A 19,197-nucleotide genomic window follows, 5' to 3' on the forward strand; every position below is an offset into this window, starting at 1 on the left:
AGCTGATTCAGGAGCTGACGGGGATGCACAGCAAGGTTCTTCTGCTGGGGAGGAAGAGAAAATCTGTCTTAAAAATATAGCTGAGTTATTGAGATCATCAGAGGATCGAGATGCATCTCTTGGTAGGACAGCAGCTAGTGGTGGTGCTTCTCAACTTAAAGGGATCTTTGAGAGGTTGTTGGGACCACAAGTTGAGGAACAGGAGGCAGAGGAGCAAGAACAAGATGACATAACCGACTGCTCTTCACCACGTGAGGAGCTTAGAAATGTAAGAAAAGACTATCTCAGAGCAGATAAGGAGCCAGTTCTCGCTTGGCTTGGTAGATGTTATGATACAGGTGCTCCAGCTCTAATGGTTGGAGACAAGTCAGCAGCCCAGCTAGGAACTCTCTCAAAGGATAATGGAATAGATAGACATCTAGGCAAGGCTCTCGGTAAGGTTAATCTGTGGATACGCCTTCTAATGGCGGTTCTCATGAGATACCCTTCCCGAGATGATCTTCCATGGAATCCTAAGCCCTGGACTACCATAGATGAGGGAATCAAGCGTCTGAGAGAATTTGCTGTTAGAGAGGTACTCTATGGTGAACATGAATCTCTGAATCCTGATGATGTTCCTGTAGGAAATGGTCTTACTAAAAAGCTCATCAAGCTTGCTCCTTCCAATTATGCAAACATTCTGGCAAGCAGAATTGTAGCAAGAAATTATGGTGGAGCTCCTCTTACGGTTGGCCAATTCACTGATCAATTGAGACAATTGGATGATAGCATGACACGTGTTTCTTTGGTTTCAGCCATTGAAACTCTGTCTGGAAAACTGGAGAATTGCATGAAAGAGCTGAAGGATGAATTTAAAAACACCATCTCCCAATTGGCACAAAGAGATGATTCCAATTCTTCCTCCAGGTGGGTACAGGTTTCATCTGTGAGGAATAGACATCCTCCAAGGAGGTCATTCCAAAACAGATCAAACCAAAACAGACCACCAAGGCAGTCACGTAGGACTATTTGGATTACCCTGCGTGATCAGTTTGGTGAGAACATGAACAGGTGGGATGGTCAACCAACTTCTAATCTTTTCAGGAGACTGAGAGAACTGCAAAGTGGCAGAACCCGAGGTAGCAATACCAGAAGGGTAGCTGTTACTTCTACAGTTCCCCAGGACAACTCTAGTAGCTCCAACAGTGGCTCCAGTTCTAACACTGCACAGTGTGCTCGTTGCACCTGTGGACATGTTCCCCATAACTAGGGGTGCCCTGCCTCCCGCCAGGGGGAGGAGAGGGGTAATACAGATAACAGAATCTATTGGGATGTGTACATCCAGTGGCCTGGCACTTCACACTTTCAGAAGTACAGGGCCTTGGTTGACACAGGAGCTCAGTGCACCATATTGCCATCAAATTATCAGGGATCGGAGTCCATAACTATTCTGGGAGTCACTGGTGGATCTCAAGAGTTAAGTAAAGTGGAGGTTAATATAAGCTTAACTGGTAAACAATGGAAAAAGCATACAGTTGTGACCGGACCTGATGCACCTTGTATTTTGGGAATTGATTTTCTGAGAGAAGGGCGTTTCAAAGACCCTAAAGGTTACAAATGGGCTTTTGGAGTAGCTTCTGTAGAAGTTGATGGACAAAAACTGAAGCTGTCTGCTAGACCTGAGCTTTCTGATGAATCTGCAGTTGTGGGACAACACAAGATTCAGGACATTAAGTTGCCGGTTGCTTCTCGGACTGTGCATCACAGACAATACAGAACCAACCGTGACTCTTTGTTGCCCATTCAGAATCTGATTCGTCAGTTGGAGAGTCAGAAAGTCATCAGCAAAACTCATTCACCTTTCAACAGTCCAGTGTGGCCTGTGCGAAAGCCGAATGGAGACTGGCGTCTGACAGTGGACTACCGAGCCCTGAATGAAGTAACTCCGCCTATGAGTGCAGCAGTACCAGACATGATGGAACTCCAGTATGAGCTGGAATCCAAAGAGGCCAAATGGTATGCTACCATAGACATTGCTAATGCCTTCTTCTCTATTCCCATAGCAGAGGAATGCAGGCCTCAGTTTGCTTTCACCTGGAGAGGAATCCAGTACACTTTCAACAGACTGCCAATGGGCTGGATCCACAGCTCCAGCATCTGTCATGCAGTAATCCATGATGCTCTGGAGGAAGGTGGTGCTCCAGAACACATCCAGTTCATCGATGATATCATCGTCTGGGGTAAAACTGCTGAGGAAGTCTTCGAGAAAGGTAACAAAATCATGGACATTCTCCTGAATGCAGGTTTTGCCATCAAGAGAGACAAAGTGAAAGGTCCTACCACAGAGATCCAGTTTCTGGGAGTGCAGTGGCAGGATGGACGCCGACACATTCCAGTGGATGTGGTAAATAGAGTCTCTACCATGGCAAATCCCACGAACAAGCAAGAAACTCTACGTTTCTTGGGGATAGTGGGATTTTGGAGACTACACATTCCTGGATACAGTCAGATTGTGAAACCTCTGTATGATGTGACTCGAAAGAGGAACAGTTTCCACTGGGGACCTGAACAACAAGCAGCCTTTGACCAGATAAAGCAAGAAGTAGTCCAAGCAGTGGGTCTGGGACCTGTGCGAGATGGTCCAGACATTAAGAACATTTTGTACACGGCTGCAGGTGACAATGGTCCAACCTGGTGCTTGTGGCAAAAAGCTCCAGGTGAGACACGTGGACGACCTCTTGGTTTCTGGAGTCGAGGTTACAGAGGTTCAGAGGCTAATTACACTCCAACAGAGAAAGAGATTCTAGCTGCCTATGAAGGAGTGAAAGCAGCTTCTGAAGTAATTGGAACTGAGTCACAACTTCTCTTAGCTCCCAGATTGCCAGTTTTGAATTGGATGTTCAAAGGCAAAGGTTCCACACCACATCATGCCACAGATTCCACCTGGTCTAAGTGGATGGCCCTGATAACACAGAGAGCTCGAATGGGAAATCTTGAAAGACCTGGTCTGGTGGAGGTGATCTCAAGTTGGCCTGAAGATACCAACTGTGCTAAACCTCCAGAGGAGAGAGTAACTCGTGCTGAGGAAGCTCCTCCTTACAATGACCTTTCAGATGATGAGAAGAAATATGCTTTGTTCACAGACGGTTCCTGTCGTCTCATCGGGAACAAGCGAAGGTGGAAGTCTGCCGTGTGGAGTCCAACACGCCGAGTTGCAGAGGCGAAGGATGGAGAAGGAGAATCCAGTCAGTTTGCAGAGGTAAAAGCTGTCCAGCTAGCTCTCGACGTGGCTGAACGTGAGAGATGGCCAAAGCTTTATCTCTACACCGACTCATGGATGGTAGCCAATGCTCTATGGGGTTGGCTAAAGAACTGGAAAAAGAATGGCTGGCAGAGGAAAGGAAAACCCATCTGGGCAGCTGAACTGTGGCAAGACATTGCTGATCGAATCGAGAGAATTCCAGTGAAGGTGAGACACATTGATGCTCACATTCCTAAGAGCAAAGCTACTGAGGAACAGCAGCACAATCATCAGGCAGATCTAGCTGCAAGAGTTTCTCAAGTAGACAAGGACTCTGAACTTGATCTCGACTGGAAACACCGAGGTGAGATATTCTTAGCTCGGTGGGCTCACGATTCGTCAGGACATCAAGGCAGAGATGCAACATACCAATGGGCTCGTGACAGATCCATAGACATTTCCATGGATGCCATCACACAAGTCATCCATGACTGTGACATTTGTGCTGCTATTAAGCAGGCAAAGAGAATTAAGCCCTTGTGGTATGGTGACAGATGGTCCAAATACAGGTATGGTGAAGCTTGGCAGATTGACTACATCACTCTACCACGTTCTCGTTCTGGTAAGCAGTACGTGCTTACTATGGTAGAGGCGAACACTGGATGGCTGGAAACTTACGCAGTCCCACATGCAACTGCACGCAACACCATTCTCGGTCTGGAGAGACAGATCCTGTGGAGACACGGAACTCCAGAGAGGATTGAGTCAGAAAACGGAACTCACTTCAAGAACAACCTTGTAAAGAGCTGGGCAAAAGAGCACGGTATTGAGTGGATTTTCCATATTCCTTACTATGCACCAGCTGCAGGGAAGATTGAACGCTACAATGGTTTGTTGAAGACCACTCTCAAAGCCATGGGAGGTGGATCTTTGAAAAACTGGGAGAAACATTTAGCACAAGCAACCTGGCTGGTGAATAGTAGAGGTTCAGTGAACCGAGCTGGACCTGCACATTCTGATCTGCTACAGAAAGTAGAAGGTGATAGAGTTCCTGTTGTTAGGGAAAAGAATCTGTTAGGTAAAACTGTTTGGGTATTTTCGCCCTCAGGAGAGGCTAAACCTGTCCGAGGGGTGGTTTCAGCAGAAGGTCCGGGTCACACTTATTGGGTAATGCAAGAGAATGGTGAAATTCAGTGTATTCCACAAAGAGATTTAACTTTAGCTGAGAGAGTTTAATTTCAGAATGTTGTACAGCTACAGCGCGTCCAAAGGAAAGAGTCCCTGAGGAATCTACGGTGCACGAACCCTGAGAACCCTGAGAGCCCTGAGTCAACTGAGAGTCCCTGAGTCCCTGTTTCCCTTTTTCTTCGCTTCGTCTGCGGAGAGACAAACTGTTTTCCATTTTCTTGATTTTGGATTTTCTTGGACTTCTGAATCATCTACATCTGAGTATAGCCGGAATGGACGATGAACTTAACTTACGAACTGTAAATATTGTTCTGGATTGGATGGACAGTACGAACAGCCAATGAAATTGTTTAGAAAGGGGTGGACTGTGATCGTTTGAGGCTGTGCCTTTAAGAACAAACACTGCTGGAACACACTGGCTAATGTTTTTGGTACTAGAACCAAAACATTCTGATATTCTAAACGAATTTCATTGGTTGATAAACAAAAATTCAGCTTTAGATTGTGAAGCGGTTGGAAAATTTTTTCCTCAGTTCAGTTCGGTTTGGGAGTTGGGGGAGTTTGGTGTTTCAGCCTGTTCTCCCTGCCTGCTTCTTCTGCGAACTGCTGGACTTGGCCTTCAGATAAGCAAACACTAATCCTGCATGGGCTTTTGAAGCTTGCTAACAACTCTTTTCCTTAGTAACTTGCCTTTCTCTCTCTCTAACCCCTTTTTGGGGAAAAAGGGAGGTAAGGGGGGGAGAGAGGGGGTTCCAAAGAGGGGATCCCTCCCTGAGGGAGGGATTTTTGTTGTGTTATTTGTCTTTGCTGTGTATTTCTGTGTATATATTGTAAATACCTGTATATATTGTGTCATATATAACCTGCTTTCCATATATGCTTGTAAATATATAGCTTTTGCTCTTCGACTGAGTTAGCTGTGGTTTCTTACTCTGTGGAGGAGGGAGAGCTAAGCCTTCTCTCAACCTACCACAGATGGTCAGTATCATCTTCCATGACCTAGGTGTCCTACTTTCATGAATAAAAGAAAACAAATTTCCAGTCACTACCTCTTAATGTTATGGCCTCCAGAACAGTCCTGGACCTTGAAACAGGTGGTATGCATTGAAACTAGCCCATCCTCATAGTCTTTAGTACATAAGTGTTCTGTTATTTCTTAAGAAATCTGCCTTTTTGTTTATTTACATGACCATGAGGTGTTGTGGTGTTCGGTTGTTACTGACTAGAAGAATGCTGATCTATAAATGCTGTGGTCTGATGAGAAGTGTTTGCTCTTGCAGGTCAGAGGTTCACATACCTGCTGTTTCAGTACAGTTTGGCTTGATACTTGAAGCTTACTGCCGAGGAAGTGTTGCTCATATGAAGGTGCTTGCTAAACAGGTACAGACTTCCCTTCCCCTTTAAATCCTGACTTACCCTTTCTTGTAACTCGGATGCTTAGTCCGCTGCTCCTATGGGGCATATTGGTTACTGTGACAAAGCCCATCTGTTAGGGAGTGGGAAAGAGAAGGAAGCTGGAACGAGACAGAGAAATAAAAGGGCTGAATAGCTGGGTGATGGAGCAATCCTCCCCAGAACAGAGAACAGCTCAAGCTGTGGGCCTCAGGGGTAGGAAGCTGGTTTTATAAAGTTCCAAGATGTGCAAGGTACTTCCAGGAGTGTTCTAGATAGAACAGTAGGCTGTCTGAATTATTAACTGAAGATGAGTATCTGTGCACTTGAAATTCCTGACCTTTTTGCCCCAGTAAGGGTAGCATGTTCAGCAGTCACCATTACCCTTTATGTTAATGGACTCAGGGCTACTTCCTGCAGCTTTGGCTTTTCTTAAAGGTGATACAAAACTCCCTGAACTTATATCATAATGTAGTGCTGCCTGGAAACAGAGGTGTTGAAGTAAACCAAATGCTCAGAAATGTGCTGGTTAAGGAAAGAAAGAAAAGAAAAAAAAAAGTATTTGCTTTTAAATGACCTAATGAATATATCAGCAGGTCTTTAAGAGCACAACTCATGTTTGAAGCCTCTAATGCGATTTTAGCCAGTTAATGTAGATTGTGGCCATACAAATCTTTAAGAAATGACCTCTCTCTGGAATTAATGTACTTGCTGTATCAATCCATAAAGATGAACTTGGTAGATACTTGTCTGATGAGTGTTCTCTGTAAGAGTTTTGATACTGTCTCCATTGAAACTATGCTTCGAGAGGCATAGGGAACAGAGAGTAGTGTTGTGCTCTTTATTACTGTAGTTCACAGGATATGGAAAAGACCATCTCTGACACACGTGTGCTTGTTAGCATTGTCAAAATCATAAAAAGATTAGGTGTTGAAATGCTTTAAGCAATAGACCTAAGGTCAGTAAAGTTTTGTGTGCTTCGCAGGAAACAAATGTCAGTACAATCAAAGAAGGGGCAAAAAAATTCCCAACTGTGCAAACACGGAAGAAATTCAAAGTAGAAATACTTCAAAAAGTTCCTGTTTGTACAACATCAGTTCCATTTTGTTCCCTTGTCACTGATGTTTGTACAGCTCCTAGAATAGTGGAAAAGCAGAGCGCTTTTGGTTTTGACAGATGGCTGACCTGGCAGGTCTCCACTGCCTCACTTTTATAATCAAACTGCATACAATTTCCACAGCATCCTGCCTGACAGGGTTCGGTCTTTCTGTAGAAGTGGTAAGTTTTGACTCAGCACCTTATACGTTAGGCTGAAGCTTCCTTGTATAGAAATCAGCTTTTGTCATTATTGAGTTGATGGCTGTTTGCTGGAGAATGTGTATTACTGAGCATGTGGCTAGTGCAAAGACAGCTGGTTGTGGTGACAGCTATTTTGTATTTGGCTGACAAGTTGCTTAGACGTAGATGCAAGGTGGGAATTGTATTTGTGGTGTGTGCTAGTATCTAGGTTTGGTACCGAAGGGCTTTTCTCTGTTAGCATAATGCATGGTCAAATCGCTACTTGTTCTCTTAGAAATTCTGTTCCAGGAGAAAACTATCCAAAGCAGAAGAAGGGGGGAAAGGTTTAAACTCACCTGTATTGATTGCAAATAATTGCCTTTATACATATTTTTAATATTGCTTACGTGGGATTGTAATTTGGAAAGCCTTAAGTAATTCCAGCATTCGTGTTATGCCTGACTTTAATAAGATCTTAATGAACAAAGATTTAAAACTGTCTGTGAAAGTTAAGTTTGTGTAGTTGGGTATGTGAGGACTGTCCACACTATGGCTGTGTGTGAATGTGTGCAGTGAGGTAACTGCATCCACAGCTTGCCTCCTGTGATGTTTGACTTTGTTAGGCATATGAAGCACTCGCTATCTCTGTTGACTTCAGTATGGGTAGAGGCACTTGTATTATGTGCCTTGTTGAATTAGTGGACAAAAATTGTGCTTTGAAGAAAGAATTTCTTTTAAGTGAGACATTTAATTGATACATTTATTAATATTTTTTTTTTCCAAATGCTAAGGCATGTTTGAAAAAGTGACCTGAAGCTCAGGAGCTTTCATCCCATCATCAGTGTTTTTTTACTTAGGAAAAATGGGATTTCTGGGATGTGAGTGGTGTAGAAAAGGCTGCTCTCGTAATTTTTTTTTTCAGGAATGCTACCTTAATTGTCATCTGTTATTTCCATTTTTTAGAAGTTGTAGAATTAATTGTTTGCTTTATTTCAAAACTGGATTTTGTGTTGTACTATGTGTAAAATCAGAGCAGTAACTTTTAACAATAAAACATCTCTTTCAGGTGGAAGCCCTTAATAAAATGAAGACTTTAAACAGTCTAATTAAGCTGAATGCCATGAAGCAAAGCAAAGCAAAAGGAAAAGATGCAATGCATACATGTTTGAAACAAAATGCTTACAGAGAAGCACTTTCTGACCTCCAGTCTCCTCTGAACCCTTCTGTTATCCTTTCAGAGCTGCAGTAAGTTAAGAGTGAATAGAAGTTTGCTGTAGCTTTTGCACAGAAACAGTAAAGCAGAAATGCCTGTGTGCTTTAACTTCCTTTGGCTGTGCTGTTCAGGAGATAGGCTGTCACAGGGAACTCTTCCTGCAGGAGAGAAGGTCTGTTGGGAATCTGCCTAAGCTTAAGCTTTCAGTCCAGTTAGAACTGCCATGAAACTTAATACTCTCTTAGTCAATTCTTTACCATAGCTAAATATATTGAAATGTAAGCCTGAAAGTGGAAAGTTTTATTGGCACTCACAGTCTAAAAATTGACTGGAGAGAATATAAAGAAAACTGTTTTCTCTGAAGAAGCAGGTGCTTAGTTTAAGCTGTGTGTATGGTAGTTGTGGTGTTTAACACATCCCATCTAACAGATAAATTCATGGCTTGGTAAATCCTCATAGCATAGAAGCAGAACAAAAGCAGAGGTAACAGTTAAGTATTCCCAAACTTGAAGTCTGCATGTTTTGGTGTGTTGTGAACAATGTTTAGACCTCTTCACTTGACTTATTCTTATTTTACTAAAACTTTAGTTATATTTTTTTCTAGTGTTGAGAAGTGTAGATATATGGATTCTAAAATGAAGCCTCTGTGGATAGTATACAACAACAAAATGTTTGGAGGAGATCTTGTAGGGATCATCTTTAAAAATGGTGATGGTAAGCAGAGCTAAAGAATGTTTTATTTTTCCTTTTCCTTCTTAATTTCCACGCCCCTGTACACTGCACTGGTTAGGCTGCACCTCGAGTACTGTGTCCAGTTCTGGGCCCCTTAATTTAGGAAGGATGTTGACTTGCTGAAATGAGTCCAGAGGAGGGCAACAAAGTTGGTGAGAGGTTTGGATCACAAGCCCTACGAGGAGAGACTGAGGGAGCTGGGGTTGCTTAGCCTGGAGAAGAGGAGACTCAGGAGTGACCTTATTGCCCTCTACAACTACCTGAAGGGAGGTTGCAGACAGGCAGAGGTTGGTCTCTTCTCCCAGGCAGCCAGTACCAGAACAAGAGGACAAAGTCTCAGGCTGCGCCAGGGGAGGTTCAGGCTGGATGTTAGGAAGAAGTTCTATACAGAGAGAGTGATTGCCCATTGGAATGGGCTGCCGGGGGAGGTGGTGGAGTCACCTTCATTGGAGGTGTTCGGGAGGAGACTTGATGGGGTGCTTGGTGCCATGGGTTAGTTGTTTGGGTGGTGTTGGATTGGTTGATGGGTTGGACACGATGATCTTGAAGGTCTCTTCCAACCTGGTTTATTCTATGTATTCTATTTTCGCTTGAGCTGCATCAGTCTGCATTGCAACACATAGACATGTTTTAACATCAGTAAGCAAATTAACCATCTGACTCTCAAAATCGAGACACTATCAGTCACTATGATATAATTATGATAAATCCTGCTTTAACCTGTAGACTTTATTTTTGGATACCTTTTTCTAAAGGCTTTATAAACACTAGAAAGTTTGTCTACAGCACACCCAGAAACTGAAAGAGCAGTTTCAACCTTTCATTGCAGATCTCCGACAGGACATGTTGACACTCCAGATCTTGCGTTTGATGGACATACTTTGGAAAGAAGCTGGTCTGGATCTCCGGTAAGGATCTCTGGAGGGCTGGCTTATTTGGATGGAGAGTCTACTTTTAGCATTGAAACTTTCCTGTTGTTTAAATACCTTCCCTACTGTCCCCTTTCTAAACATCTCTATCGATGCCCAAAGGTTTCACTTGTCATAGCCAAACTGAACAGGCTATGATACTTGATTAGATGGGTTCTCTTTGCATTTCATTCCCTAGATTGCCCTCATTAGCAAGTAATTCAGACATGAAAAATATGAACAGTTAAAATTAGGGGAAACTGGGATTTTTGTTTATTATCAAGAACAACATTTTCCCTGTTTCACCATATCTGTTGTTGTTTACCTTAGGTGCCATGCTGGTTATAAATATTCCACCATTCTCTTACACAGTTACGGCTTTCATGCCCTGAAAATCATCTAGATGTTAAGCATTGTGTGAGGTCAGGAAACAGTTCTGTAGTTCATAGCCCAGCAAGCAGGTTTTGTGCCTTTTTGGTGGGTGTCTATGACCTTTACAATGGGACGTGTTTAATAAACTCGTGTAACAAACTTACCTACTGCTGGTCACTAATTTTCCAGACGTGAAAATGGGGACTTGGTGATTATCGGAACTTCAGCTCTTAAGTTCAAATTCACTTCACAAGAGAAGTACAAATGTAGCACACAGATCTGCTGAGGACTGCATCTAGAATACACCATCAGGGTTCTCTGATAGGTAAAACTAACAGGCAAAACCCTCTCTAGCAGTTATGGCAGCTTTGAGTATTGGTAGTTTGGGGGTGAGGGAATAGGAGGCTTGAGATTCTTCGTAGTAGAATTTCATTGCCTGGTTGAGAATTGCCAGAGTTGTAGAATGCCACAAATAGAGGTAGTTCTTTTCAACACTTTGTTACTTCTCTTGGTCTTATTTCTTCCTTATGTGCATGTGCTTGCTAAGCATGACTTCTTCATAGGAATACTCAGGTATTCCAAAGAGAAACATTCTGAGGCGTTGTTCAGTGTTATTATACAACCCTCCTGTACATGGGGAATTTCTCCAACCAAATCTATACACCAGTCTTTAGCTATTGTAATTCTCTAAGTCTCATTTCTTTTTAGAAAAAATAGTTCTGAAGAAGATAGTGGATGTCACATTATCATAAACTAGAGACTGTCAGTTCAATTTTGCCTGCCTATAAAAGAGCTGTAATCCTCAATGATAAAAGTGCTTTCATAAGTAAACTTACTTAAATGTTACTTGAAATACTTCATTTAAATTCTTTGAGCTCATTTCAAATTTTTTGTGGCTCCAAGCACAGAAGCAGGAGCTCCATAAAACACACAACATCAACCCACACAGATAAGTAGAATTATAAACGTGTTACTTGTGCTGCTTATGGAAAGATTCCTTTGAGTGATTTATGGGACAAAGTAGGAATGTGAATAATAAATTGTTCCTGGAAGTGTATGTTTGCAATGAGGTGGTTGAGTGTGTGTAAAGTTGAACACTGATTTGAGGAAACTTCAGATAATTTATGTCATTATAAATAGACTGTGAGGATACTGATCCAGCATTTAGGGGCAAGGACAACCTCTGGCAGCTGTGGAATCCCAGATGAGGCATTCTTTGGTTGCTGCCTTTCCAGAAGCTTAGCTTGTGGTTCCAGTCTGGGCCACACACTGTGCCTAGGAAACAGAAATAGTCATTAGGAGACATCAAAAATGCTTTTCCTGACTAAGGCATTTTTTTAAACTCTACAGAGGAAAACCAAGAAATGACTTTGGGCAAGATTTTTTTTTTAAACTCTCAGAATGAAAAAAAAAGTAGAAAGGGGAAGTTCCTGGAGAGACTGGAAGTTCTATAATTGGCCTCTTCCATATGTTTATTTAACTGTGAGCATCTTCCTTCCATTCTTCATCTTGTAGTTATGGTTATAAAATCAAATTCTGGGACAGAGACAGGGTTACAACTCTGTCTGTCAAAGAGAGATTAACCAAGCAGTTGCCAAGGGAAGGCTCTGAAATGGCCATAACTGAAAAGAGAGGTAGACAAAGCAGCACTCCAAATGCCTGGCATGGCTGAGAGACTTTGTGATCTCCATTTTTATGGTCTGCGTGCCTCTTGTTTTCAGTCTACATGCCTCTTAACAAGAGGCAGCTCCCAAATCAATGAATTAACAGCAATTATAATGAGCTCTTTTGCCACCTTCTTCAGTCAGATCGTGTTAGCTTGCTTCTTTTTGCTTGGGTAAGAGGCATGATGTCAGGTGAGAAGGTAGTGTCAGATAGATCTGCTTTTCCAAAAACCAGAACTTCATAATTCCATACCAATGAGTAGTCTTTTCTTTTTGCCCTGTGATCCTTTGAGGCTCTGGTTTCCCTGAATTTCTTTCCTATTGCTTTCTTCTTTGCCTTCTCTGGATGCAGAATGGATTTTGTGCATTTCAACTTTTTTTCTGCTACAGAAAGTCTCAAGACTCTATCCAAGGCTTCTCACTTGTTTCAGCAGAGCAAAAGAACTTGCTCTTTGCCCCTCTCTTCCAAGCAATAATGTCTTGCCACAAGCAAATTGTGCATGATCCATGAAGCATGGATCAACTGGCAACCAATATGCTGTCATCAAGGAGTTTGGGATAGGATCAGTTTCTTAATAATTGGACTGCACTCCACACTCAGTTATGAGTAGTAATTTAAAATGAAATCTTAGTCCAGCCTGTGTCTAAAGCAAGCACAGTGTTCCCAGAGAGATTTATCAGCTCTGGAGAGGAGCACCAAATATATATTGGTTTTGAGACCTCAAAAACTGAAAAGGGGGCAAGTTGGTTTGTTTGTTTAACTGATTTCTCTCATGGGGGAACTGGCCTCTTTAACATGTGGTGTGTTTTGTTGCCTTGGTTCCTCTGTGTGCATTTTGACTGAACAACAGGGCTAGCCCAGGCTTTGTATCAGAAATGGAAATAGGTCTACGTGGGAGTATTTAACAGTGTACTCTAGTAGGACCTTCATCCTGGGCTATCACTGGATGGACACAACAGAGCACAGCTTCAGACACGAATTGCGTCTGCTTCTCTGTACAGCCCAAACCATGATAGAGCAAAGACTGTCACCCCTGACAAACACTGCACTGCTCTGTCATTTAGGGATGTCTGACTCAGAGTCAGTTTTCCTTAGACCTCAGTCAATGAGGTGCAGAGAGAAATGAGAAAACCAAAAGTTTATTCTGTAATTAATCCTCATAACTATTAATTTCTAAGACATGCTATTACCTGACAATGGAACAGGAAGTAGTTGGCCTAAGTCATTAGTATGTGCAGACAAACTTCCTCAGTTCTTTCTGTAGTTTATCTCTGGTTGTTTCTTGTACTTTAAAATGGGGCAGTTACGGAACAAACTTACTAAGTTAAACAGGATTTATATTGACATTGTGTCTGCAGAGTAACAAAATGAGAATTTCAGAGGTTCAACTCCTCTTCAAGTTATTTTGCTTTAAAAATTTTCTGCTGCTGAGGTCACGTGGATGAGCATGCTCCCAATAGTATCATTAAGGCTGGAAAAGACCTCTAAGATCATTACATTCAACCTTCTACCCAACACCTCCCTGACCACTAGACCATGTCCCGAGGTGCCACATCCCCTTGATTTTTGACCACCTCTAAGGATGATGACTCCGTGTGTCTTTAAATATTTCCAATACACATCTCTGCAGAGGAGCATGACATCTCTTTACTGAAGTATGCTGTGGGGTCTGCAGCATTGCACCTCCTAGGAGAGCAGTCTTTGCATCAAAAAGTGTTTCCACTACTTTGTGTTAAGGGAGAAGTTAGTAACGGAGCAACAGAAAATCAAGAGAAGCTTGCCTGTGTTGAGTGACCATTGCTGTGGTAAACTGTCATAAAAATATTTAGTACTTGGTTACTTTGGACAGCTAGAGGGAGTTCTCCGAAGCACCTTTTCATTTCATTACCTATTTATGGTGAGTTTTTGTTTATACCTCCCTTAAGATGTGTGAAGTCTGGTGTATGCAGCTGTGTGTGAATGAAATCAGAGTTCATGGACATACTGAAAAATGCATTTGTTACAAGTCTAAAGAGTGTCATCATTTTTAAACCATTGGACCTGAAGTTACAGAGAATGTGTTGATAAACTACCAGAGCTGGGTGTTGTATTTGGAAAGATACTGCTTTGGAGACTTAAACTCTTGAAATAAACAGTGTTCTGTGGAGTGAAGAAAATGCTCTGTCCTGCTTAGGATTGCTGTATTGATCTGTCTGTGGCCTTTACTAGCATTAAAAAGCGGGGAGCATATCCTGCTGACAGATGTTGAAGTCAGGATGAGATGGAAAGGGCCCAGAGGATTTGTCCCCAACTTGACTCCTGTCAAACTGTCTCTCTGACAAGGATGTTTTTTCCTCCAGTTGTAAGCACACAGCCCTCAAGGGGCTGAAGGCTTTCATCATTGCTTGCTTTTGAAGGGGAAGTCGTTGGACATGTGCCCAGTTAAGCTGCAAGTAGGGTGGGTTGAAATGCCATGGACGAAGGCCAGTGTGCACTTTAACCTGGCAATATTTGGCTTAGGTTTGCCTTGTGGTGATAAGGATGGGCAGTGCTTCCTTGTGCCATGGGCGCTGGTGTTCAGTGATTGCAGGTACCCGCCTGCGCATTGTCAGAACCCTCTAGTCCTGAGAGTTAGGGGCTTTCATTAGGAAGTAGATTAGAATAGAAAGGGGGAGAAGGCTCCAAATCTTCTTCTTGTTGTTGTTCCAAATCTTGTTTTTATTTTGAAGTTGGGTGTTCTCAGAATACCCCAGTCAATCTCGTTCTCCCTTCGCTTTGTTGCCAGTGAAGAATCCCCAAGTATACAGTTGTTACAACCTGTGCTGCTTCCCTTTTGTGTTACCAGCGAGACAGAGAAACTGTTCCATTGCCTAGTGGCTATTAGGCCAAAAAGTTTTCATTAGTTTCAGCTGGAATTTTGTTTTCTATTTTTTCCTGTGGCTTGGGATACTCTGCTGTGTCAGGTAAAAGATGTGGCTCTACTCTGTAGCAATCAAACTTTATCTCTGTTCCATAAACAATGATAACTCTACCAGTAGTGCTTTTCCTTCAGATATATTTATACGCGCACACACACCAATTGTAGCATGCCCTGCAGTTTGTTATCCAGCTTTGTAAGTCGGCCAGTGTGCTTACAGCTTGTGCACTTCAGTTAGCTATACAATCCACTCTTTTGTGCATGGACTCGCCATCAGAGCTGAGGTAATGCTCTTGACCTGAGGTGCCTAGCACCAGAGCAGACACCTCCATTTGGGACACAGTGCCTTTGAAGAGTTTGGTCTAAGTTTCCCTTGAATACATTTAGCTCCCACCTAAGCTGACACTCTGTTCAGCACTTCAGGCATCTGGAGTGAGGAAATGTTTAGGTAAAATACACTTAATCTGTTCAGACACCACTCACCTTCATTCGCAGCTTTAGCTGTGTCTTATTTTAATGCAGTGGTGTTGTAGAATAGGCACGGTGTATGAATGCTGAGTGACATTTTTAATACATTAGGAGGGTTAAAATATGTATTCCTGTGTTTCATTAGGTTTTTATGCTTAAAATTTAGTAAGAGTCAGAAAACACTTTTGAAAAATGTTTATCTTTAAAAGGAGCTCTAAGATTTGAGGTCTAAATAGGAAGAATAGGGGAAAGGCTGAGATTGCTAAGATCTTTTTCATGGGCACAAATAACAGTCTAGAATGAATCTGAGTGTGATTTACAGTCTGTTGAGCCACAGTTAACAAATGAAAACAAAGGGCTCCCTCTGTGGTTTCTCCTGTAAAATTACAAGTAACTGCAAAGTGGAAAAATTAAGCTTGCTTATACCTTTCTTTCCTTTTTTTACAAACCTGTCTGTCATAGGAAAAATTAATGTTTTGTGTGTATTGCTGTTATTTTAACTTTGGCAGCAGTATCCATATGTTAACCTCAAAGAGTTTAATGTTTGAGTTCACATGAGTATTCAGCCTGCTCAAAGCACTGATACACTTAAGAAAACATCCTCACTATTTGTTTTTAACGTGAGTCTGTGTTTTGTTCCAGGATATTGCCCTATGGCTGTTTAGCAACTGGAGATCACTCTGGCCTTATTGAGGCTGTTTCTAGCTCAGAAACGATTGCTGACATTCAGTTAAATAGCAGCAATGTTGCTGCTGCTGCTGCCTTCAACAAAGATGCTCTCTTGAACTGGCTGAAGGAATACAATTTAGGGTAATTTCTACAGTTATTTTCTCATTTATAGTAAGCTACAGAATTCCCTTAAGTTTCTATTTCAGTACTGATGTATGTGTGGCTTTTCTGGCAGGTTTGTTGCTACTAATTTGTCTAGTATGTCAGATTCTGACTTGGATCAGAGGGTGCCCTCAGAATTCAAACAACGATCCTGCTGAAATTTCAGCATTTGCAGCATTTCAACTGCATGTTATTGAGTCAATTGTACAAGATTGGGCAAACCAAACACACCAATCCAAGAAAACTGGGAGTCAAGTCTTGCTGTTGTTGCCTTTCATAATATTTGCATTTCTTCTGTTCTCCATAGCGCCTTTATACAGTATTTTCTCTCAACCAAGTCTAGTTTGCTTCTTGTTTAAACAAGCAAAAGTCCTCTTTGAGGTCAAGGCATGCCATGAGTTAGCAGCAGTGAGCACTGATATTGTTTGTCTTTGTGTTTATAGAGATGATCTGGATCGAGCCATTGAAGAGTTTACTCTGTCGTGTGCTGGCTACTGTGTAGCTACTTACGTACTGGGAATTGGTGACAGACACAGTGACAACATCATGGTCAGAAAAAATGGTCAGGTAAAAATCTCTTCTGTTCAATTATTCTGCCTATGAAACTAGCAAAGCCTACAAAAGTGAGAGTTTATAGACATTTGCAGTATTCTCTTTTTTTGCCTGATTAAAATAAATCCTGAAATGTTTTAAAACTACATAATCCTGAAGGACTGAAGCTATGGGCTGGGGAGAGTTTAGTATTGTGAGTTAACTGCTCTTGATAGCAGCATTCTATGGGGATATTTAAAAAGTGAAATATTTAACTGGAAAAATTAACTTTTACCACTGGTTTTGTTTGTGTGGTCTGGTTTTTAGCTCTTTCATATAGATTTTGGGCATATTCTTGGAAACTTCAAGTCCAAGTTTGGAATTAAAAGGGAACGGGTACCTTTCATACTCACCTATGATTTCATTCATGTTATTCAACAAGGAAAAACAGGGAACACTGAAAAATTTGGTCGGTGAGTGTTATTTTTGGTCTCTTCCTTTTGTAACTGAGGTGATCTCTGGTGATAATTTCCAGCACACCAGGGACCTGTCTGGGTGTGGTTTGCTCATTTGTACTTGTATGAAAGTATGCTACATGCATTTACTCCCCTACCTACTTCTGCACCTGAGACAGAATATAGTGGAAGGATCTAGTTATTTTTTATCTCCTGTAGGAGAGAGCAGATTCTTCTGGGCTTATCCTCTTTTGCTGGAGAGGCATGGGATGTTTAGTGGGAATACATCGAAGGTTCTGTAGACACCTCTTGGCCTTTCTGTTACTGTGCCCCTACAATATATGTGTTAGACCAGGTAACAGTTGTTGAAAATCATTGTATATATTTGCCAACTGCCTAAGGTCTCTTGTGTGTCTCTGTTGCATGTGCTGTGCGGCTGAACACAAAGATTCCGCCAGTATTGTGAAGAAGCTTACTTGATTCTGAGAAAACATGGAAACCTATTTATTACACTCTTTGCACTGATGTTAACTGCAGGGCTTCCAGAACTAACCTCTGTCAAGGACATCCAGTATCTCAAGGTAAAGCTGGTTGCAGCTCAGCAGCACTTAGCATTTTTCCAGGATGTGAATTTTTGTTCTAAGATGAAGGCATTTTAATTGTTTTCCATTTCTCTCAAGATTTCCACATAGTTCTCAAAGCTTTCTTTCTCAGCTCTATAGAACAAAGTCTGCAGTCAGTGTCCCAGCAGTCTAAAGTAACTGTGAATATATGTTCCTCTCAACTATTCCATAATGAGTTCATCATCCCTACATCTTAAATGTACTCACAAAATGGTAGGGGTTAGAAGGGACCTCTGGAGATCATCTAAGCTACCCACCGTGATCAAGCAGGTTCACCCAGGGCAGGTTGGCCAGGATCGTGTCCAAGTGGGTTTGGAATTTCTCCAGAGAGGGAAACTCCACGATCTGTCTGGGCAGACTGGTCCAGCGCCCTCACAGGAGAGAAGTTTTCCTTCGTGTTCGTATGGTCATTTGGGGGATGTTTTACATCTTGGCCAATGCATATGCTTAGTCTGGTGAATGTGAAAATCAGTTTGCTTGATTATTGTTTAGTTTTATCTTTAAACTCAGAAGATAACCACTGATGTATGGCTCAGTCAGTGAAAAAGTGTCAAAATGGAATGAGCAGAATGTGATTTGTCTTGAGAGGTGGAGGAGGCTTTACCTGTGCTTTTACAATTCCTAATAGTACTTGGTTTTTCTCTCATTGTAGGACTCTCTTGCCTTAGGGAAAAGTGAGGAAGAAGCACTAAAGCAATTTAAGCAAAAGTTTGATGAAGCACTCCGGGAAAGTTGGACTACTAAAGTGAACTGGATGGCTCACACTGTGCGGAAAGATTACAGATCCTAGAAGCTTTTCGCCTTTGCACTCATCCGAATGTTACCTTGAGAAGTGTTTTTGAAGGGAATCTGTATTGTGGACCAACAAAATTTACTTTAAATGAGAAAGAACGGCAAAAAGAAAAGGGCTGAAGTAATTCCTGATTCTTTTGCACTCTGCTTCTGAATGCTTGATTCCAAGACTGTCTCTCCAAACAGTGAAGATTCTGGATAATCAGTTCCTGCTGACTTTGCACGCTGAGAGCTACTGGGCGTTTTTAAAAATCCTTTGGTACTTTATGGAAGTGTAAATATTTGGTTTTGTATGTTAGGGTAATGTACTCTAACATATTCAGGAGGTTTGAAGGCCTCTGACGGGACAGTTCTTTGTTTTAAGTTAGGACTTGAAGAGTAAATTTATTTCTTTTTCTTGTTATTTTATATACTCCTAATCTGGCTAAAAAAATTATGGTATTGTCTATATTTTTCATATGAACTGTGCCCTAGTGGCACAGATGCATTAATTCTACTGTAAATAGCAACCACAATATGATTGTACCACAGGGAGCTGCTTAATGTCTTATACTGCTGCCAAAAGAAGAGTAGATATTTGTAAGAAGGGGAAGGGGAGACTTTGAAAATGATGCAGTGTCCAGATGTTCAGGG

General features: G+C 41.8%; 1 protein-coding gene across 1 annotated transcript in view; it reads left to right on the forward strand.

Moving 5' to 3' along the window:
• The window catches only part of PIK3CB (phosphatidylinositol-4,5-bisphosphate 3-kinase catalytic subunit beta), a 49,342-nt gene extending 30,692 nt beyond the window's left edge, over window positions 1–18,650 (forward strand). The window contains exons 15-23 of the mRNA XM_009904795.2: window positions 5,689–5,788; window positions 8,145–8,323; window positions 8,896–9,005; window positions 9,853–9,931; window positions 15,975–16,142; window positions 16,607–16,730; window positions 17,022–17,167; window positions 17,598–17,730; window positions 18,425–18,650. Coding sequence (XP_009903097.2) covers window positions 5,689–5,788; window positions 8,145–8,323; window positions 8,896–9,005; window positions 9,853–9,931; window positions 15,975–16,142; window positions 16,607–16,730; window positions 17,022–17,167; window positions 17,598–17,730; window positions 18,425–18,562 — 1,177 coding nt within the window. The 3' untranslated portion in view covers window positions 18,563–18,650. The remainder of the gene's footprint in view (window positions 1–5,688; window positions 5,789–8,144; window positions 8,324–8,895; window positions 9,006–9,852; window positions 9,932–15,974; window positions 16,143–16,606; window positions 16,731–17,021; window positions 17,168–17,597; window positions 17,731–18,424) is intronic.
• The last annotated feature ends 547 nt before the right edge of the window (window positions 18,651–19,197 follow it).

The sequence above is a fragment of the Dryobates pubescens genome, chromosome 13 (genome assembly GCF_014839835.1).
Source record: "Dryobates pubescens isolate bDryPub1 chromosome 13, bDryPub1.pri, whole genome shotgun sequence".
NCBI classification, from domain to species: Eukaryota; Metazoa; Chordata; class Aves; order Piciformes; family Picidae; genus Dryobates; species Dryobates pubescens.